This window comes from Bos javanicus, chromosome 7 (assembly GCF_032452875.1).
Source record: "Bos javanicus breed banteng chromosome 7, ARS-OSU_banteng_1.0, whole genome shotgun sequence".
NCBI lineage: Eukaryota > Metazoa > Chordata > Mammalia > Artiodactyla > Bovidae > Bos > Bos javanicus.
In genome coordinates this window covers 37,725,279-37,746,567 of record NC_083874.1, presented here as the reverse complement: position 1 = coordinate 37,746,567, position 21,289 = coordinate 37,725,279, and the positions used below count along the sequence as shown (strand labels likewise).

The window sequence follows — 21,289 nt, the reverse complement described above, 5'->3', positions numbered from 1 at the left end:
ACCAGCTTCAGGGCCTCTAGGGCAACTGTTCCCCTGGAGCTTTCCAGAGATGGGACCCCTTCCACCACCTCATCAGAAGGTCCCTTCTCCCAGGCCCTCTAGCTACTCCTGTCTGACCATCACTCTTATTTTCTTCATAGCTTGTATGAAGAAAATGCTTATTCGTGTCTCCCCCACAAGAATGGAGCCCAAGGGCTAGGGCTTCACCCTTCTTTCTCCTCTGCATCCCCAGCACGTGCACGGAAGCTTAACTCAAGCTTGGGGAATGATGCCTTGCTGCCCCTCCTATGAGCGCAGGTGTCACTCGTGTGCATCAGAAAAGCAGGACAGTCTGGTGCAGACCTCCCGTGAGAGGGCTCAGAGCTGGGTGACTCCCTCCCACCCAGCCCCAGTTTCTTCATCAGGAAAAGACTCTCTACCTCACAAGGGGCGCTGTTGAGGTTTAAGGGGAAAATGAAAAGTGAAAGCTTTTGAAATTAAAAAAAAAAAAAACAAGACACGCACAATACTGTGAGTTGCATTTATTGTGGTACACACTGTCCAGCTGGCATCTGGGAGCCACAATGCTGGCTGCATACCCGATACCCTGCCCTCCCAGCAGCAGCTCTCAGCATCCCTGGATGGCAGAGCAGCCAGGACTCCAGCAGACGACTATCCCAGAGGGATCTGCAGTGTCACAGGCGCCAAAGCTGTACCTTTCATTGGGCTTGCAGCATTTAAATTTTTTTCATTAGTTAACAACTTAAAAATAGGTCTATTTCACATAAATCCTGAATTCCTGGCTTCTCTGGATTTCTGACATTAGACCTGCATTCCCACTTTATAGCAATTAGCCACAACTAAATGACAGTCACAAAGTTCAGATGGGGATCTATGCTCTGTCAGTCCCCACCATACTCTATTGTATCTCAAGGTACATCATCAACTCAATGGCCCAAATATTTCTCTGGTCACAAAGCAATGTCTCTTTGTGTGGTCTTCAGGGACAGTAGGAAAGTCAGTTGCACTGCAAAGGCCTCACAAGTCAAAGGCCTACTTCATTCATTTATATGACCTACGTGACCTTAAGAGCATCTGAGTTGGAGATCTATGAACTACCCACAAATCCCTTTGATCCACAAAGAGCACCCCCTGGGTGGATGGGTGCACCATTTACTTGCCACACACCCCTTCATGCAACTAAGAGGCAGAGCTGAGAGCAACAGTCAGACTTCCCAAGTCTGAACTCTTTTCAAAGATCTCAAGTTCCCTGAATCAGAAGCACTGGTAAGCAGGGTGGACACACCAGCCACTTGGCTGTACAAGAGGTTGCAGTGTTAAGTCGCCAGACCCAAGCAAAGCTGTGCTGGAGCGCCCTCTGGTGGTCATGAGGCAGCTCTGCGGGCCACCATTTGATTTCAAGTGAGACCCGGCATCAACCACCATGGGCCCCAAAGCAGGCTCCCCGCCAACCCTATGGGTGCCAAGTTTTTGACTTCCAATTATTTCCTTCCCCAAACTTTCCTGATCTCCATTCCACACCTCAGCCACTCTCCTGGGCACCCATCTCAGTCTCCAGTGGGGTTGGACCCCACCCAAGTTGTGTGGCCTCTTCATTTTTCACATCCCTGTGCCTCACTCCAGGCTTGGCCCATGGCAGCCTCCAGGTGTTTTCAGGGGAAAACCCTACAGCAGAGGGGAGGTCAACCCCAGCCTACAGGGTGAGCAGCACCGGCCAGGTGGGTCTCTCAGAGAACAGGAAGCACGCGGGAGATGATGACGTCCCAAGAGCAGCGGGGGCCGGATGGCCAATCTTCATGAGAAGCTTGGGATCTGGACTTTTACATGAAATATACCACGTTTTAAAGGTTGGTTCAAATGTATATACTACCCAGACCAAGAAAATGCACTGGCGGAGTGGGTCTGGGCCAGGGCCCAAGGTGGAGAGCTCTGCAGCTGACAGAACCTTCAGGACGCTGGGCTGAAGCCACGGGTTTTCAAGGATTTGTTTATTTGAGTAGTTTGTAGCCGTCATCATATTTGATCCTGAGAGGCAAGCAAGGGAGAGAAGATTCTTGGACCCATTTTAGAGTCTGAGACACTGAGGCTGAAGTGGGCTCCTGGAGGGATCACTAGTGAAGAGAATTCTGAGATACGTGAGACCGAGTCCCAGGCAACAGCAGTCCCCAAGCCCACCCCACCTGGCCTGCTCCCTCTTAGCTGGGCCCTTCCTAGTCCCCTGGAGAGCCAACCACCCAACAGCAGCCCAGACGGCGGCTCCCTGTGACACCCACCCTCCGTACACACAGCTCCAGGACAGGCAGCCGGACAGAGCCATGCGGCTCTCCATGGGCGCACAGTGCAGTGGCCCGCGAGCCCCATGTGGGCTTCAGGTCCAAGCAGAAACACCTCCTGCAGCCTTGCCCATTATGGGCAGAGTGGAGGGTCCCTGGGTCAGCCAGGCGAATGGCCATGGCCAGCGTGGCAGCCTCACCAGTTGGCCTTCACTGCCTTGATGTCGCTGACGAGGTTCTGGGCCAGGCAGATGCCAAAGATCTGGAAGACAGAGGGCAGGTGAGGGAGGGGCCACTGGGAGGGCAGACTGCCCGGGACAGAGTGAGGCTGTGCAGGGCCATAGTGGTACCTGGAGAAGGGCGATGCCCACGAAGACCCCTGCCACAACAATCAGGTTGTCCTGCAGCCACTTTTCAAACTGGCCCACGCAGCCTTTGGTGTGGATGAAGCCCTGCTGCTCCAGCTCCTGGGGACAAATGGGCACCAGGCTCAGCTCGGCCCACCCACAGCCACCAGGGGCCCCACCTCAGTCCAGCATACCAAGCCCAGCCAGGCCCAGGGCCTTATACCTAGCGCCTGCCACCTGGAGCCCCACCAAAGGGCCTTCTCCTCCCTGGGGTCTCAGCACAGACGGCTTCTCCTGTGAGGCCTTCCCTGACTGCCCTGCCCCAACCCCATTACCTCCCTGCTTTTAGCTTCTTCCTAGTACTTAGGTGAAATTGTCACACTGCTGTTCATATTTCATTATCCCTGTCTTCCTGTTTTCTTTCTCTACAGGAGCCCACCACCTTGGGTTCAGCAGTATCAAGACCTCTGCGCCTCCTGGGACTCAGCACTCCCTCCCCACCACCCCCCCCACCCCCGCCCCAGGAATCCTTGAGGCCTTTTGGCGCCTTCTTATGAGGCGCCTTCTTATGAGGGCCCCCCTTCTTATTCTAGTGCCCCTCGTTGCCCCCAGCCCTGTCCCCACCTCTCTCACCAGTTTGAGCCGGACGTCGTAGCCACACTGAGTGTTGAGGACATCCTCCTGAGGAGAAACACGCCAGGGAGCAACTCGGTAGGGGCACCCATAAGGCCTCAGGGGAATCGGATGGAACCATGGATTCCGCCGCGGCCACCGCTCCTCAAGGGAAGCCGGCTAGGACCCCAGCGCCTCTCCCTGTTGCCAAGGCGCATGGCCCAACGCCAGCTTGAACTGCTTCCTTTTTAGGAGCCCTGCCTGCCTATGTGTTGTAAGAATGGGAAGACACCTGGCCCTCAGTGTCCCTGTGCCCTGTGACTGGAGGGATGTCACTGCAAGAAACTTCTGCTCTTAAAGAAAACCATGAACGTTTCAGAACCCCCACCCCTGCCACCCCAGCCTGGTGGGCCAAGAGAAGCAGGCCCCATCCAGCAGGCCTCAACGCCACCCACCGACACAAACTCCCCAGCCCAGCAGGGCTACTACTACACACAAGAGGGCTTCCCCGACATCAGTGGCCCCCAGAGCAGGGCTGAGGCGAGGTGGTGGGCTGGTTCCAGACTGTGCCTGCGTGCTGAGGCCCTGCCCCTCCTCACGAGGCCCCGCCCCTCACCAAGGCACACTCACCGCTGGGTCCCTGACACAGCAGGAGAAGGGCACCCCGCAGCGCTCCCGGCTGGGGTTCAAGTCAGTGCAGTTGAAGTAGATATTGAGGTTCCAGTCGTTGGGCCCTCGGGCTCCGCAGCAAGACCACTAGGGGGTGGGAGGAGAGCCCGGGTGAGCCAGGCCCACCCCAGGAGCCCCATCCTGTTTGGGGACAGGCCCAGGCTGGCTGGCAGTGGCCTGGAGACAGCCAGTCAGGTGGGAACCTCCCCACAGACAGGTCGAGCCTGGGCCCAGGGCCATCAGAGCAGCTCGAGGCTCCTGACCAGGTTGATGGAGGCTAGGGATAGTGGGAAGGGGCTCCTGAGCTTGTCCCCCTAACCCAAGAGAGGCTGAGCAAAGGGAGTGGGCGAGGATGGTGGCCCAAGGACTGTGGCTTCCTCTAGGCCACCTTGAGGGTTGGGAGTTTCAATAAACCCTGCAGAGAGGCTGAAGGCCCCTATCTGTGCCTGGTCTCCCCATACTTGTCCAACAATTTTTACGAAAGATCATCTCTTTTCCTCTTTCCAGGGCCAGGAGAGCAATCCTGCCACCCTCATGACCATGCCCCATTCCACTTCATGGATGCTGCCGTGGGCATCTGTATCCTCATGACTGCTACCCAAGACAATGGGCTACTTCCTTAGGTGGGGCTGTGAAGCAAGCAGCTCACAATCCAGTGGGGAGACAGGCAGCCTCAACTCACTGACACAGCACAGGCTGCCAAATAGCTGGCCCTCGAGGGACCAGCTCGGTGGCAGACACAGGTAGGCCCTGTGGACTGAACAGAGGGAGTGAGGCACAGCCACGCAGCTCTGCCTCCCTCCTCTCTGCTCAGCACCCCTGATCCCGCTGGAAACCACTGGCTCCTCTCATCACATGCCTGCTCCTTCTCCTCCCCCAGGGCCAGCCCCTAGAGGCCTTCTCCTTCTCCGTGCTTCCCCATTTCAGCCTTTACCACAATTTATAATGCTACACACACACACACACACACACACACACACACACACGTTTCTTTTGCTTGTTTATCATCTGTCTCTTCCCCCAAATCTCCATCTGCACAAAGTCAGGTCCTAGCTCTTTTTTTGGAGAAGGCAATGGCAACCCATTCTAGTACTCCTGCCTGGAAAACCCCATGGATGGAGAAGCCTGGTGGGCTGCAGTCCATGGGGTCCCGAAGAGTCAGACACAACTGAGTGACTTCACTTTCACTTTTTACTTTCATGCACTGGAGAAGGAAATGGCAACCCACTTCAGTGTTCTTGCCTGGAGAATCCCAGGGACAGCGGAGCCTGGTGGGCTGCTGTCTATGGGGTCGCACAGAGTTGGACACAACTGAAGCGACTTAGCAGCTCTTTTTCACCCCTGAATCCCCAGCACCTAGCTCACGACCCAGCACATAGTTGGTCCATCACGATTCTGCATTAAATGAACAAATAAATCACATCCTAACTACCTGGCTCTTCGTTTACTTCTGCCCTGGGTTGAGAGCTCCTCAAAACAGGCACCAGCTCTGGTTCACCTCTGGATCCCAGAGCAGTTCTTGGGGTGGATGGCATCAAAAGAGCATGACTGTTTAAGTGGGTGCAACTATGAGTGTGTGTGACTAAGTGTGTGAGTGGGTGAGAATGTGCAGGCAGAAGGTGTCTAGGATTTCTTGAACTGTTCACTGACTGCTTCTTCACAGGGGTTAGGTATGCAAGCTTAAGAGCAGAGCTTCTGGGCGGTGGGGCAGGTCTCAAACCTGACTAAGTTCAGAGGCCAAACAAATAATATAAATGAGAGAAGAGGGCCAACAGGTATAATAAAATAGAGTGATGGGGATGGTAGCAGAGAGCCTCTATACCAGCAAAGGGGCAGTGGCAATGTAGCCCCGGCCGATACTGTGGGCCCAGCTTAGTGGGAGAAGAAATCTGTATTTTCATGCCACATTTCTTCCTTTAAGCGTGTCCTAAGCCTGGCCTAGGAGCTGCCAGTTTGAAGCCTCTGGCCTCTGCTCCCCAACCCTGCGTCCATGCAGGGTTAGGCACATGGAGATCACCAAGGGCTGGCTTCCTTTCAGATAGGGGGACACCTGGCTCTCTTCCTTGGGGCCTGCCTGGCCTGGTAGGCAAGAGAATGGTCCCAGCACACAGGGAACTTGCTCCTTCGTTCATCTGCCTGGCAGGTGCCTCCTGTATGTAACTGGAGCTGGATGCCAGACTTACGTATTCCTGAGCAAAGTCAATGAGGTTCTGGAGGTCAATGTCATCCCGATAGGCCTTGACATTGTTGTTGATGAAGAGGTTGAGCTGGTCTCGAATCCAGTCCTTGAAGACGAAGGCCAGGATCCCTGTTGCCAGCTCCAGGAAGAAGATGAGGCCAAGGAACACAGAGAACTGGCATGGGGGGCAGACAGACAGAGGGGGTCAGAGATACAGGGCCTGGGGTTGCCACTGAGTGGGGTTTCAACCTCCCTCATCCTGACTCAAGGCAGCCCAGAGTCTCCACCTTCTACCATATTAGTATTGATTTATGATGAAAAAAGATACCGCTGTTCTTAACTGCTCTATTGTCTTTGAGAAGCCACCGTCTACACACAACTCCAGTTTCTTTGGTTCAGGAGGAGCCACTTCCATACTGAGGACTAGGCACGCATCAAGAGCCCACCAATCAGAGCACTACCTCCCCTGGGGCCACAGGGATTGGTCCAGAGGCGGCCAATTAGGATTAAGGAGATGAAATTAAAGAACTTTGGCAGAATGGCTGGGAAAGGAGAGACTCACTCAGCCTCCAGCAGAGTTCCTGGGAGGGCGGCTTGAAGCCAATACCTCCGCCCGCCCCCGCGCCCGATTCCTGGACATTTTCCACCCCAAGGGGTCGGAGCCAACTCAGAGGCACAGAGCTGAGAAACAGAGAGGCTAGGCCAAGTGACACTGTGGTGGCCCCTGGATCCAAAGGCACTGGCAGCTAACACATCCCTGGGTTTTCTTAATGCCCATTTTCGCTTAGGGCCCAGGCCACTAGGTTTCGGTCACTTAAAACAGCTGCTGCTGCTGCTTAGTCACTTCAGTCATGTTCGACTCTGCAACCCTTAGGGACTGTAGCCTTCCAGGCTCCTCTGTCCATGGGATTCTCCAGGCAAGAATACTGGAGTGGGTTGCCATGCCCTCCTCCAGGGGATCTTCCCTACCCAGGGATTGAACCCAGGGCTTCTTTACCGCTGAGCCACCAGGGAAGCCCCACTTACAACAGAGGATCCTATAAATGTATTAATAATACAAATCTGGTGACCACTGTTAAAATTACACAATAATAAAACTACCATTATTAAGCATGAACTATATGTAAGAAGTGCATGGGAGGAGGTTGGGGTCCCCAGTGAATCTAGGTGGGTGGGCACTCACAAATTTGAGCAGGAAGGTGTTCTCCCGGAGGGCCCCAATGCAGCCGGCAAAGCCCAGCACGGACATGACGCCTCCAACCACCACAAACAGCCACACAGGGTCAAGGCCTCCCAGATCTGTCAGTGCCGAGATGTTGGAGAGAACGCCCTGTGCAGGGGGAGCAGAGGCAAGTAGAGGGGGACTGGCCCTCCCACCATCTCAGCCCATAGCAGCCCTGCACCATATCCCACTGCCTTACCTTCTCACTCCAGGCCCAGAGACCGATGGCCAGGAACAGGGCCCCCAGCACCTGCAAGAGCAGCAGCAAAGAGCTGAAGGCTGAGGCACCAACATTCTTTCCCATCCCCAGCAGACCCCCCTCCCTGCTGGTGCTCAGGCTCTTCAGGAAGCCACAGGGAAAGAGAGAAAGAGGGGAAAGCGCTGTAAATGGGATCCAGGGTCTTCTCCATCTTTCTAAGACTGCATCTCAGTGTTTCTTCCCACAGGGCACAGCTTGAACACTGAACCCTCCCCAGCCCTAAGAAGGGATCCCTTCTTGGAACTTCAGAATTGGAGCAGAGGAGGGCCAAAATAGTCCCACCAAGCAGCAGCGACTGGTTCCTGAGCCTCTTCCCTCACCTCAGGCCTATGGTAGGATTCCAGGCTCCTGGCATCCTCTCCAGTATCCTCCCAAGTCTGGTCCTCCTGCTTCCCTGCAATTCTGTGACTGCCACTCTACTCCCGTCCCACCTTTCCAACCTCCATCTGCCAGAGTACATCTTGGCAGCTCATAGCCAAAGATCTCTGAATGACCAGGAATCCCAGTGAAGAGCTAGATCAGCAGAGGGGCCCTGGGCTAGGCCTCCTAACCACCACCCACCATCCCACCTCATCTCCGTGCTAGGATGAGCCCGGGATGTTCAGGGCAGCTGCCTGAACCCGAGCAGGACATCTAGTCTCAGAGGGAGAGCGCCCCTCCTGCCCAAGCGAGGCCATGACCCTACCTCTTCAGACCTCTGTCTCCCACCTGCTTTCTCTACAGGCTCCCTCCCTGCCTCAGCGCAGAGCCTCAGTCAACTCCACCCCTGGCCAGCCACCTTTAGCACCCACCCCTTTCTGACCCCAGGCTCCTCTCACTGCTGTACTCTTTTTCTAGAAATATTTTTCCTTCCCTCCCCTACACTAGATCTGGGATGTGAAACCAAACCTCACTTCTCCTGCCTCATCCCATCTGACCTGCCCATGGCCTTTAGACAGGTGAATGATTACTACTTTCTCTTTTTTAAACCTCCCCATGGTTAACACAATGCCATTCCTCCTCCAGCCCTTTCTCAGCCTCCCTCCTACAAGTCTTTGCTTCACTGGTGCCATGCACAAGGCCACCCCCTCCTCCACCAGGTTCCAACCTCAACCTCCAACCTACCCTTCTTCTCAAACTCATCTTTCACCTCATCATGACACTGGCAATCTCCCAATCTCCACCCAAACCTCTCGCTGGCTCTAGAGCCCTTAGCCCACCTGCCTGCTGCAAAAGCCTCCGCGTTCCAGGCTCCATCTCTTGCACAGAAAATACATCAGTGAAAAGGGCACATGAGCTCTCAGCCTTCATGGAGTTTACACTCCAGTGGGGGAAACCCATAGTGAGCAAACAAGGTAGTTTCAGATACCAACAGAGCCTTTACAGAAAATCAAACAGGGTGATGTGATGGGAAGTGATGTGACGGGAAGTGATGGGAGCATGTTTCAGTTAGGGAGCATGGTGACATTTTAGCTGAGGCCTGAATGATGAAACGGGGCATTGAAGACAAAACAATTCCAGGCAGTACTGAATTCCAGGTAGAAGTACTGAATTCCAGGCGGAAGTACTGAATTCCAGGCGGAAGTACTGAATTCCAGGCGGAAGTACTGAATTCCAGGCGGAAGTACTGAATTCCAGGCAGAAGTACTGGCAAAGGCCTAGTGGTAAGATCATGGTTGGTGGGGCAAGGGACAAACTGAAGACATGAAGCCAGACACCGCAGGGTGCTCTGGGCCAGTCCTGTCAATTCAGCCTGATAACTTCCCCTGAAACCTTCCTCACCTTGTCCACGCGCCATCACCCCTCCTTTGCCCTAGCCCGCCTCCCTGGTCTCCTTGCCCATGGCAGTCAGGCAGATCTGCCTCTAATACAGAAGCCAAAACAAATCCATCCCCACTGCCCTCAACATGAAACTCAAACTGCCCCACCCTGGGGCCTTTCACACTTGGAGTCCCATCCTGGGGAACCCTGGAACAAGCCTGGGTCTCTCATGCTTCTCCCCCGCTGACATTTGGCAGCTCCCTCTGCTCAGTGCTCTGCCTCACTTCCACCTACTGCCCACTGAGCTGTCACCTTGGCTCTGCACTTACTGGCTGTGTGACTCTGGGTTAAATGACTTAACCTCTCTGTGCCTGTTCCTTCACCTATAAAATGTAGATTATAATTAAAGTAACTGTGAGAATACAGTAAGTTATAATTCATGTCATCTGCCTAACAGCCCTGAGGAGCAGGCTTCATCATCCCCCACTCCCTGTTAGGGAAGCTGAAGCCCAGAGAGAAGTGACTTGCCCACTGTCTCACAGATGGGCTGGAGACAACCAGAGCCCCAGACTTTCCCACCAGACCAGCTCTCTGCACATGGCCCACACTCTTGAGGCTGTGGCACTGCAGGGGCCAAAGGACACCCACACTGCCGGAGCAGCTTGTGGGCAGAGGGCAGTGCCACTGATTCCTGCTAAACAAAACTGAGTGGGCCTGACATTCTGACCAAGGCGTCAGGAGTAGAGACTGAAGAGTCAGCAAGTAGCCTTGGAGAGATAGGATGGGGGAGGGAGAAGGGAAAGATGACTTGGCAACCCCAGGGATAAGGATTCCACCCTGGGAGGGGCACCAGCAGTTCCCTTCTCCACACAGAGATAGCCTGACCCTGACACCTCGATTTGCTCAGCTGTGGAATGCTGAATTCTGTTCCCCAAGGCCAGCTCTCCCGGCCTTTCATTAGGGAATATCCCCCTGTCCTCGGCCGAGAACTAGGGCGACTGGCCCTCCTTGCCTGCAGGCCTCTTAGTTTGGGGGTGGGAGTTTGACCTATTCCCACCCCCCGCCTCGCCCCCCACCTCTTTACAGGGGCTTAAGGCGAAGCGGTAGGCCCAGGTACTGGAGCGGTAAAAGGGCTGGAGAGGGAATCCAGCCCTTCGCGGAGGCTTTCCATAGGGACATCGGCAAAACCAGAGGTGGGGCTCCGCGGACCCCTTACACCGCAGGGTAAGGGAGGCAGAGAGGGCGACCCGCACCAAGCAGGGCCGCGGGATCTTCACCGAAACATCTCCCATTTCTCCGCTGACCCCTGAAAAGACCCCGGAAGACTACCCCTCCCCATCCTACTACCGCAGTGGCTCGGACCCGCCCCCTGGAATCCGGGCCTCTCTAATTCCCTCAGGTGCTCCAGAGGGTGGGCGTGGAGGTGGGAAGGGGAGGAAGAAGTTAGGGGACGGTCCCAAGGCCTTGTGGCAGAGTGTCTCCCCCTAGTAGGAGACTGAGCCTCCTCCTTTCGCCAGCCCCTGCACAGGGCCCAGAACCCACCCCGCGCTCACCCAGAAGACGATGTTGAAGCCAAACAGGAAGTATTTCCCGCAGCAGCCGACCTCGGGTTCCTGGAAGTGCTGGTGCTTGCCGGGCATGGTGAGTGGCCGCACGCCGGCCCGGGAACCGGGCCCGGAGGCTGGGCCCAGCCCTCAGCGGGCCGCCCTGGGCTAGAGCCGCCCGGGGCCTAGCCCGGCGGCTGCTGCTTCATGGCCGCGGCCACACAGAGAGCCCGTCGGGCCCCGCCCGCCCCGCAGGGACCGCCCCCGGCTCCGGAACAGCCCCCGCTCCGTCCACTCAGAGCCCCTCCTCTATGCCTGATTCCGCCCCGCCCGAGGCTCCGCCCCTAGCCCACCGCTCAGTCCCCTTTGGAGCCCCGCCTCTGGGTCTGTCTCCGCCCCCTCCCGACTGTTCCCCTCTGGGCCTCGCCCCCATAGAGGCACACCACCCCAAGTCCAGGCCCCTCCCCACTGCCCGGCTCAGCCCCCTGGGAGCCCCGCCTCTAGGCCTGACTCCGCCCCTTACACTTGCTGCTGCAGCGTCCCTCGGACCCACCTCAGATGCTTGCGGAAAGCTCCGCAAGTCGCAGGCACGGGAGACCCCTAGTTCCCCCCACACCACAAGGATCAGTACCAGCGCCACCCCAACCCCCGGCCTTGCGGTCGGTGCCCATCCCTGAAGAGGAGTAACGACCGCGTTGGTGAGCGAACAGAGAATAGTTATATGGATGGTGCATATACACGTGCAGGACGTTTTATTACAGGGGAGTCGAATCAGAAGTGCTTCTCACTCGGAAATTCAGTTCTGTCTCTACTGGTTCAAACTCTGACGGGATGACACCTGGGTCTTGTGAGGGCTGCGCCTGCTGCTCCCTGCCCCTTCAGTTTTGCCGGGAGGCCATATATCGCAGCCCCCAGTTCAAACCCCTTTGGTGGTTGAAACACCGCCCCGCACCGTCTAACCCCTCTTCCCCATACCAGCGTCTGCCTTGATCAGGCTCCTTGTTACCAAAGGGGTCTCACATGAGCCCTCTCAAGACAAGACTGGAGCAGACCAAGGTTTAGGGGGTCGAGTTTTAGAGTCCTCTTTAAAAATAATTCCAATTTTGGGCTTCCTTGCTGGCTCAGTGATAAAGAATCCTCCTGCCAATTCAGGAGACCCAGGTTCGATCCCTGATCTGGGAAGATCCTACATGCCACGGAGCAACTAAGTTCGCGCACCACAACTATTGAGCCTGTGCTCTAGAGCCCCAGAGCTGCAACTGCTGAGGCTGGCGCGCCTGGAGCCCATACTCCACAAGGAAGCCACCACAGTGAGAAGCCTGTACCCTGCAACCAGAGAGTAGCCCCCTCTACTCTCAGAGAAAAACCCACACAGCAACAAAGATCCAGCACAGCCAAAATAAATAAATTACTTTAAACAAAAACTGAATTAAAAAAAAATCTTGTTTAAAGTATTTGTTTAGAACAGGAAGAGAAAAGGGCTTAAGCTTCACCTTCTGGTTAATCCACCTCTGGCAGAGCCACAGTAAGGCCTGATCACCTCTCCTGGGCCAGGCCCTCATCAACCCCACCCCTCTGCTCTAGGGACCCACACACAGCTGACTGATAAACATAGGCTCCACGGCTACAAATCTAGTGAGAGGCAACCCATAAAAGTTTTTAAAGCAGAGTGATCACTCAGAGCCCCCACTCCTGTCCCTGAGCTCCAGCTCTGTCAGCAGCCTTGAACCCACCCCCCCAAATGGAAGAGACTGGCCTTCAGAACACCTAACTTCTTTCCCCAAGGTGGGGGGCATGGAGTTAGTCCTGAATCCTAGGATTCTCTCCTGTTCTCTTTTCACTTGCCATCCCACCTCCTCTACCAATGACTCACCTCACCACACTGTACCCAACCCAGCCCCCCAGGGTTAAAAAGCCCAGGTTTTCTCCACCTTTCCACTGCCCTGGGCCCTCAAGTTGGTTACTCACCCCTAGGCCTGAGCCCCAGGATAGGGGAGAAACATGCCACCTGCCCTCAGCCCAGCCCAGCCCCCTTGAGAAATAAATACACACAGCAATGGGAGGCTCAGGGTCCTCTCACACCACAAATTTGTTCTTGGCTAAGGAGTTGCTCTTGGTGGCTGTGTCTGCGTGGGCCTGGTACCCAATGATGGTCTTTGTGGAGAGGCCCAGGCGCTCTTTGTAGACACGCCTGGGAGGTAAGTGGGAGAGGAAAGGAGACAGGAAGTCAGCAGCGGGTCCTGCAGTTAACATGGGACCATGGGTCCTGTGCCCAGAGCCCCTACCCTGGTTCCAGCCACAGTAACTCCTGTTGTATGTGTCTTACCTGAGTGGAAACACGAAATGTGACTAATGCAAAAGAAAAGATATCTGCAAGAAATAGTTGGAAATCTAGACTCCACACCCTTTGCACAAGTTGTGGAAGAAAGAAGGGAGAGACAGCATGGAGTTTTCTAGAGGTCTCCCTTGCAGGCCAAGCCATTCCCCTTCCACCTTCTCCCCTAGAAGAGGCTCAGCCCCCACCCTGTGCCAGAGATACCCCTCACCCAATGTGTAGCACGCCCTCCTGGTTCTCTGCCTCCCGTGTCCACACAGCAATCTTGTCCCCCTTGGCTCGGATGTTGATGACGGCCCCACATACTTCCTGGCTGTGCTCCCCAAAGCTCTCCCCGATGAGACACAGCAGCTGGACCCAAGAAGGAGGGGGATGAGGCCTCCTGGTGGGCACAGACTGCCCCCACCATCCTTGAGACCACTGCTACCACACCAGCCCAGCCTCTTCCCTTGGGAACCCTCCCCACCCAGCCTCCCGCCCAACCCCCCACTCACTGTCTCCAGCCACAGGTGGTCCAGCTCAATGTGGCGCTGCTGCTTTGTGAGGCTGACCAGCCAGCGGCCACCCCGCTTATTCCTGCTGTCTTCCCACATGGGCTTAATGCCATCCTGGGAGGCAGGTTGGTGAATCAACAACCTCCCTTTGTTCGAAGGGAAGGGAGTGCCTGGCCACCTCCCCAGGCCCTGCTCCAGCCCCTCCACAGACTAGATCTTCTGTCTTCACCCTTCAGTACAAGCAGGGTCAGCCCTGCAGACCCTCCTGTGAGCTCCCATGGGCCCCTAAGCCTCAATATAGGTCACCTCACATAGCCTTGCATAGATGTGTGTTTGTCTCCTTTGCTGAACCAAGATCCTTGAGATGAGAGTTCAGATGGGGGTGATTAAAGGGAGTGTCTGGGGCAACCCCAATGTGGCCAGGGACAGACATCCCAGGCTCGCTGGGCATGAGTCACCTAAGAAAATCTGCAAACGTGGATGTCAGGGCCCCACTGCCCAGCCCCTCCAAGGACAGGCCTGGACATTGACGAGTGTCCTCAGGCAATCCTGATGCAGTCCCCAAGTTAAAGAGCCAGGCCAGAAACCTAGACCCTCTTCGTTGCTCCACCTTGTTCCCCCCTCCCCTGTTCTTCAAGATGGGACTCAGGTCTGACACTCTGCCCCAGCTTTTGGACAGCAGTCCTCCAACTGGAAGTTATACTTGGCTCCAAGGAAGGCTGTCCTCAGTACCGCACTGTCAAACCCTCTGTGAGGGAGGAAGCTTGGAAGAAATCAGCCCCACTGTGTCCCAGGGAGTGGGGGAAGCCGAGCTTACCTTGAACAGGGCGTAGTCACAGCCGGAAGAGAGCTTACTGGCCAGCTGGATATTATTATATATCCTGGAGAGAGATCCCCACCCCAGGCTGAAAGGCCAAGCTTTTTAGGGCCTGGTTTCAACTGGCCTCAGATCCCTCAACTTCTTACCCCACTGCTTTCCACCCACCTTCCAGCCTCCACCAGGGCTCATACTGGTGCCCCTTGCCAAAAACTTCCATCCCCATCTACCCAGACACTCAAATCCCACCTTCTCACCCACCCCTAGGGTTTGTGAAGCACCTTACAGACCCCCTCACTGCATCACCACAGATGAAACAGTCTGAAACTCATTCAGTAGCTGAGACAAGCTCAGAGAGGGGAAGGAACTCGCCTAGGGTCATAAGGCATAAGGCAGCAGAGTCATGGTCAACTTCTTGCTTCTCCCACTTCCCAGGCTTTCTCCCTGAGTCCCAGGAAGGCTTGGGGGCAGGGGCTGTGACCCAGCCCAAACTCCCCGCCACTTCCCTGCAGAGCCCACCAAGCTCCAGCCCTAGGAAGGGCTGGGAAAGTGATGTAGGCAGCAGCTCCCTGGAGGGGTGGGGTCTGGGAAGGATCTGCAGCTAAGGCCCCCTGACCTCAGCCTCCTCCATGAGGGACAAACACTCACGCCCAGAAGTCCTCCACGGTGTTGAACTTGGTGACCCGATGCAGGTTGTTCTGCCAGGCTCGGCTGCGGTCATTCTTGAAGAACCACAGAGCCCACCTGGAGAGTGGGGGAGGGGGCAGGAGGAAGCAAGAGTGCATCCATCTGCCCGCCCCACCCTACCTCCACAGCAGTAGGTTGGCCCGGAAGTCCTGCTCCTTCCCAAGCCAACAGGGAGGTAGGGTTTGTAGCACCTGCCCCACAAGGTGATGGGGACAGTGATCCTGCTGGTGGAGCCTTTAACTCGGAATCTCAGCTGGATTAAGGCTGAAAGGGCCAGCAGGGCCCAAGTCTTAGGGCAGCTCTGGCCTTTCCCAGACGAGGAAGTGAGGTCAAAGCCAAAGGTAGGGCCTGCCCTACCTGTTGAGCAGCGGGTGTAAGTCCGGCTTGCCCTCCTCCGGGGTCTTCCTCAGAGCCTCCTCTCCCATGCACGGCCCCGCGCCTGCCTCCTCCTCCTCTTTCTCATCCTCTTTCTTCCACTTTTGGATCCCATCCTCAGCCTCTTCAGCCTGACCAAGGAGAGGAGTCAAGCTGGGCGGTGAGCCCCGACCCTCGCTGCCCAAGGGGGCAGATGGGTGGACTTACAGGGCGGGCGGCAGCCATGCTGTAGCCTGGGCTCCACGGGCACCCAGCCATCCGAGGGGGCCTCCAGCTGCCAGCCTTAAACCCACCATCGCCCCGCCCCGCTCACCCAGGGCAGGCGACTGGGAGGAGCCAGCGTGGGGGTGGGGCGTGGGGTGTTCCGAGGAGGAAGGGCTTATACTATTATTTCCATCAGCAAGCATTTAGTGAGCACCTTTTGCATGCAGGCTGGGGTCTGGGGACACAGCTGTGACCAGGCAGACCTAGCCTCAGCCCATATGGCACTGGTCATTTGGGGGCTGAGACAGGATGGCAAGGGTCAGTATTAGGGGTTTGCCCTTAGTGAAACCACATCCCACCAAGGGTAGACCCTGAATTTAAAGCAGATTGACCCAGAAATGGCAGAAGGTGGAGGGGAGCAGGGCTGGGCCAGGTCAGAGACAATACAGACATTGTGGTGTCTCCCTTTGGGCTCTGCTGTCATTCACCCCTCAATTTTTGCCAGCAATGTCATTTGACACAGGCATGTATCTAGTCTCTGGAAACATCTGTGGGTTTTCTTTTTTATGTGATTATTTAGAAACAAGAAGCTTGTATATTAGAAATCCACATTTTGAAATTTTAGGTTTGGCAACACCGGGGCCTCCTTCTCCCAATCTGTTGCAGCCAGTGCTGCCTTTTGGAAGAGCAAATGCGGATCCACATGGCCCCTGTACCCACTGCACTCATGTTCCTTCCCTCCCGTCCACCTGAGCATTCTCCACCTGGCCATGGTTGGCAAGGGCCAGTGCACCTGTCCACAGCTGGAGTCAAGTCCTCCTTGCCCCCACCTCAGCCAAGTACACGAACCTCATTGAGTCTCAGTCTTCCTCTCTGTAAAATTGGAACATTAATGAAACACAACTCAGAAGCTTACTGTATTAAGTGATATAAAACAAGTCCACAAAACAAGGCCTGCTCAGTGGTCAATAGCAGTCAGCTGAGGGCCTCCCCAGGGTGGAGGAGGGACCGGGGAAGTGAAGGAGGGAAAGCTGGATATCGTTTCCCCGCCTTCTGAACAGCAGCCTTTTCTGCAGGGGCTGAAACCTCCCCAAGTTTCTCAAGGTTTCTCACACTCCCCTTGGCCCAGCTCTGTAAGAGACCAGTGTCTTCCCCTCTGCCACACACAGGAGAGCCATGGGTGACAGTTAATATCTGTTCAACCCACATCTCTAAGCTCCAGCTGGTGCTGCCAGGCCTGTGAGGGGCTGGGTGCTGGGAGGCACTGAGGAGCAGAAGATGAGTGGCCCTTGTGCTCTGGTCTATCGGGGGGGAGACACCAGGTCATCTCACAAAGACCTGTGTCACAGCAAACGCAAGCCTCTGAAGGAAACGGATTTACAGATGGGAGAAGACCAAGTCCATGACCTGAACTGGGGGCTTAGAGCAGCACTTCTCAAGAGCATGGATCAGAATCACCTGCAAGGCTTGCTAAATAGTGACCGCTGCACTCTGCCTCTGAGGTGGCGCTAGTGGTAAAGAACCTGCCTGCCAATGCAGGATATGTAAGAGATGTGAGTTCGATCCCTGGGTCAGGAAGATCTGGAGGAGGGCATGGCAACTCCAGCATTCTTGCGTGGAGAATCCCATGGACAGAGGAGCCTGATGGGCTACAGTCCATGGGGTCGCAAAGAGTCAGACAGGACTGAAGTGACTTAGCACAAACAAATGAATACCTGGCTTGGCTTGAGAACTGGCATTTCTAACCAGTTCCTGGATGAGCTGGTCAGGAACCTCATTTTGAGAACTACCAACTCAGAGGCAGTTCACAGAAGAGGTGATGTTTGAGCAAGAGTTAATGAGCCTGGTGGAGAAGGGTATCTCTGGGAGTGGAAGCAGCATGTGCAGAGGCTCTGGGGCAAAGGGAACATGAGGTACTGGAGGAAGAGAATAAAGACCACTGCAGCTGACCCCTAAAGGGGAAAAGATGGTGAGTCTTGATGTTAGGAGAGTGGAGAGCCATCAGGTGCTTCAAGGTCTGGGGAGGTAATCAGATGGGCTTTCTAGCAAGTTCTCTGGCTGCTGTGTAGGAAACAGACCTTGCTCAATTAAGAGTGAATGGAAGGAGATCTATCTGGATGCAAACACAGTTGTCCAGGTGACAAATGGGGCAGCTGGGAAGATGAGGGAATATGGATTTCAGAGGTATTTAGAAGGAAGACTCAGTGGTGTTTGGTGGTTGATAGGCTCAGGAGGGCCTTCCCTGGTGGCTCAGATGGTAAAGAATATGCCTGCAGTGCAGGAGATCCAGGTTTGATCCCTGGGTAGGGAAGATCCCCTGAAGGAGGGCATGGCTACCCACTCCAGTTTTCTTGTCTGGAGAGCTCCATGGATAGAGGAGCCCGGCAGGCTACAGTCCATGTGTCACAAAGAGTCAGACATGACTGAGCAACTAACACACACAAACACACAGGCTCTGGAGAGGTGGGCATGGAGCCCGGCTTCCTGTTGCTGTATAATAAACTACCCCAAATCCAGTGACTTAAAACCACAATAATCACTTGTTTTGCTCACAGATCTGCAATTTGGGTGGCACTTGATAGGGATGGTCCATCTCTACTCCAAAGCCCTGTCGACTGGAGTGGCTCACAGGTGGGACTGGGGCTGTCTGCTCACTCTAGCGGGGCAGTCTTCGCTGGCTCTCAGATGGAACCTCAGCTGGGGTGTCAACCGGGATAGCTCTCTGTGGCCTCTCCATGTGACCACTTGGCTTCCTCGTGGCACAATGGCTGGGTTCCCAGGATGAGTGTCCCAAGAGATGAGAGGCAGAAGCTGCCTGTTTCTTAAGGCACCAGCCTGAAACCTGGCACAGCTTCACCACCACTGTAATCTGTTAGCGTCCCAGGGTCCATGTCCAAGGCACTGTTTTAGGCACTGAAGAACACAGGTGTGAACAAAATTTCTCTTTGCCTTGGAAGTTCCCAGGACTGAGCCCTTGGACCTCAGCTCTGCTCTGTCAACGCTTGCCATTTCATGATCCCATTCAGTCTTGGGCATGAATGTCACATGTACAGAACACCTGTGGCCTGGCATGAAATCCTGAAGAGCGCATCCAACTGCCTGCTCACAGCTCCACCTGGATATCTTACATGCACCTGTCTCACACCTATGGCATTCAAAGCTGAATTCCTGGCTTTCCCCTGTCCCCCAACCTTCTCCTCCCATAATCTTCATCCTTCCACATGCTCAGCCAAAAATCCTGGATTGGTCCTGACTCGTCTCTTTCTAACCCATCAGCACATTCCATATTCAGCTCTACCTACAAAATATCCAGGATCCAGCCACTTCTCTGCATCTCCATTGCCACACCCTAGTCCAAATGGACTGTCATCTTCCCTGTACTATGGCAATGGTATGCATACTGGCCCCAGCTTCCACCGTGGCCCAAGAACAATCTACTGTCTACACAGTTCAGTTCAGTTCAGCCACTCAGTTGTGTCCGACTCTGCGACACCATGGACTATAGCACACCAGGCCTCCCTGACCATCACCGGAGTTTACTCAAACTCATGTCCATTGAGTCAGTGATGCCATCCAACCACCTCATCCTCTATCATCCCCTTCTTCTCCTGCCTTCAATTTTTCCCAGCATCAGGTTCTTTTCCAATGAGTCAGTTCTTCGCATCAGGTGGCCAAAGTATTGGAGTTTCAGTTTCAGCATCAGTCCTTCCAATGAATATTCAGGACTGATTTCCTTTAGGATTGACTGGTTGGATCTCTCTGCTGTCCAAGGGACTCTCAAGAGTCTTCTCCAACTCCACAGTTCAAAAGTATCAATTCTTCGGCGCTCAGCTTTCTTTATAGTCCAACTCTCACATCCATACATGACTACTGGAAATACCATAGCTTTGACTAGATGGACCTTTGTTGGCAATGTCTCTGCTTTTTAATATGCTGTCTAGGTTGGTCATAGCTTTTCTTCCAAGGAGCAAGCGTCTTTTAATTTCATGGCTGCAGTCACCATCTGCAGTGATTTGGGAGCCCAGAAAAATAAAGTCTCTCACTGTTTCACTGTTTCCCCATCTATTTGCCATGAAGTGATGGGACCAGATGCCATGATCTTAGTTTTATGAATGTTGAATTTTAAGCCAGCTTCTTCACTCTCCTCTTTTACTTTCATCAAGAGGCTCTTTAGTTCTTCTTCGCTTTCTGCCATAAGGGTGGTGTCATCTGCATACCTGGGGTTATTGATATTTCTCCCAGCTTCCCTGATAGTTCAGTTGGTAAAGAATCCACCTGCAATACAGGAGACCCTGGTTCAAGTCCTGGGTTGGGAAGATCCGCTGGAGAAGGGATAGGCTACCCACTCCAGTATTCCTGGGCTTCCCCTGTGGTTCAGCTGGTAAAGAATCTGCCTGCAATGCAGGAGACCTGAGTTCGATCCCTGGGTTGGGAAGATCCCCTGGAGAAGGAAAAGACTGCCCACTTCAGTATTCTGGCCTGGAGATGTCCATGGGGTTGCAAAGAGTCAGACATGACTGAGCGACTGTCTACACAGCGAACCTTAAAAAGGAAAGTGAAATTACATCACTCCTGTGCTCACAGTCCAAAGGTCTGTAAGGCCCCACCAACTCTCAGCACCCCCTCCCCATGACTCTCTACCCCTACAGCCACACTGGCAGCCTTGCAGGTCTTCAAACATGCCAGACCCACACCTGCCCTAGGACTTTACACTGGCTGCTTTCTCAATTCCTACCTCAAGCCAGTCCTTCCCTGCCCAATGCATATAACTGGTCAAGCGCTCATCCCCCACTGCAGCACTCCCATGCTCTTTATCTTCTTTGCTTTCTCTCCAAGCACTTCCACCTCCTGACACACCCTATATTTTACTTATTTATTTTACTCATCATCTGCCTTCTGGTGCTAGAACATCAGGTCCCCAGGGCCTCTTTTACTCACGACTCTGTTCTGCAGTTCCTAGGGCAGGGGCAGGGCCTGGCTCATGGCAAGTACTCAGAAGTCAGAGCAACAAGGGAGAACTAACACTAGACTTAGCGAGGTAAGTGTCACTGATTTTGACAAAAGTAACACAGACTAACTAAGCGACTTCACTTTCACTTTTCACTTTCATGCATTGGAGAAGGAAATGGCAATCCACTCCAGTGTTCTTGCCTGGAGAATCCCAGGGACGGGGGAGCCTGGTGGGCTGCCGTCTATGGGGTCACACAGAGTCGGACACGACTGAAGTGACTTAGCAGCAGCAGCAGCAGCAACAACACAGTCTAAGGGATCTTATTTGGTCACTAGTCATTTGTTAATTATCTGCCTTCTCCTTCTTGAATGGTAAGCTCTAGGAGAGCAAGAACTTCATGCGTCTTGTTTTCTGCTGAGTCTCCAGTACCTAGAACAGTACCTCACACACAGTAGACACTCAGGAAAGACCGGCTGAAAAGACTAGATGCCAAGGACCAGTTACTTTCCCTCTCTGGGTATTGGGTCTTTCATCTGTAAAGTGGGAATGTAAATGCCTGCTTTAAAGGATTGACCTCAGGA

At 54.5% G+C, this 21,289-nt stretch overlaps 2 protein-coding genes and 1 long non-coding RNA gene across 8 annotated transcripts; 1 reads left to right on the top strand and 2 right to left on the bottom strand.

Annotated features, from left to right (window-relative positions):
* Positions 1 to 506: 506 nt before the first annotated feature.
* Positions 507 to 11,106, bottom strand: TSPAN17 (tetraspanin 17). 6 transcript variants are annotated; one of them, XR_009737504.1, is made up of 9 exons: positions 10,855 to 11,082; positions 7,502 to 7,552; positions 7,264 to 7,410; positions 6,085 to 6,255; positions 3,863 to 3,988; positions 3,245 to 3,301; positions 2,624 to 2,740; positions 2,274 to 2,535; positions 507 to 2,025 (listed from the first exon to the last, which is right to left on the bottom strand). XR_009737504.1 is itself a non-coding variant. In XM_061423030.1 (9 exons), the coding sequence occupies exons 1-9, from the start codon at positions 10,939 to 10,941 to the stop codon at positions 1,989 to 1,991; spliced, it is 846 nt and encodes a 281-aa protein (XP_061279014.1). In that variant the 5' UTR covers positions 10,942 to 11,106; the 3' UTR covers positions 507 to 1,988. The 6 variants fall into 6 exon arrangements, 5 of the variants coding, with proteins under 5 accessions (XP_061279014.1, XP_061279013.1, XP_061279011.1 ...); XM_061423030.1 differs by having other exon boundaries at positions 2,474 to 2,535; positions 3,254 to 3,301; positions 10,855 to 11,106; XM_061423029.1 differs by having other exon boundaries at positions 2,474 to 2,535.
* A 39-nt stretch (positions 11,107 to 11,145) lies between these two features.
* LOC133251058 (uncharacterized) lies at positions 11,146 to 12,255 on the top strand. The gene is made up of 2 exons (XR_009737505.1): positions 11,146 to 11,543; positions 11,998 to 12,255. It is a non-coding gene; the product is annotated as an uncharacterized LOC133251058 (long non-coding RNA).
* Positions 12,256 to 12,337: 82 nt separating this feature from the next.
* On the bottom strand, positions 12,338 to 17,322 carry EIF4E1B (eukaryotic translation initiation factor 4E family member 1B). The gene is made up of 6 exons (XM_061423033.1): positions 15,536 to 17,322; positions 15,140 to 15,235; positions 14,492 to 14,555; positions 13,675 to 13,788; positions 13,392 to 13,531; positions 12,338 to 13,036 (listed from the first exon to the last, which is right to left on the bottom strand). The coding sequence occupies exons 1-6, from the start codon at positions 15,601 to 15,603 to the stop codon at positions 12,922 to 12,924; spliced, it is 597 nt and encodes a 198-aa protein (XP_061279017.1). The 5' UTR covers positions 15,604 to 17,322; the 3' UTR covers positions 12,338 to 12,921.
* Between the last annotated feature and the right edge of the window lie 3,967 nt (positions 17,323 to 21,289).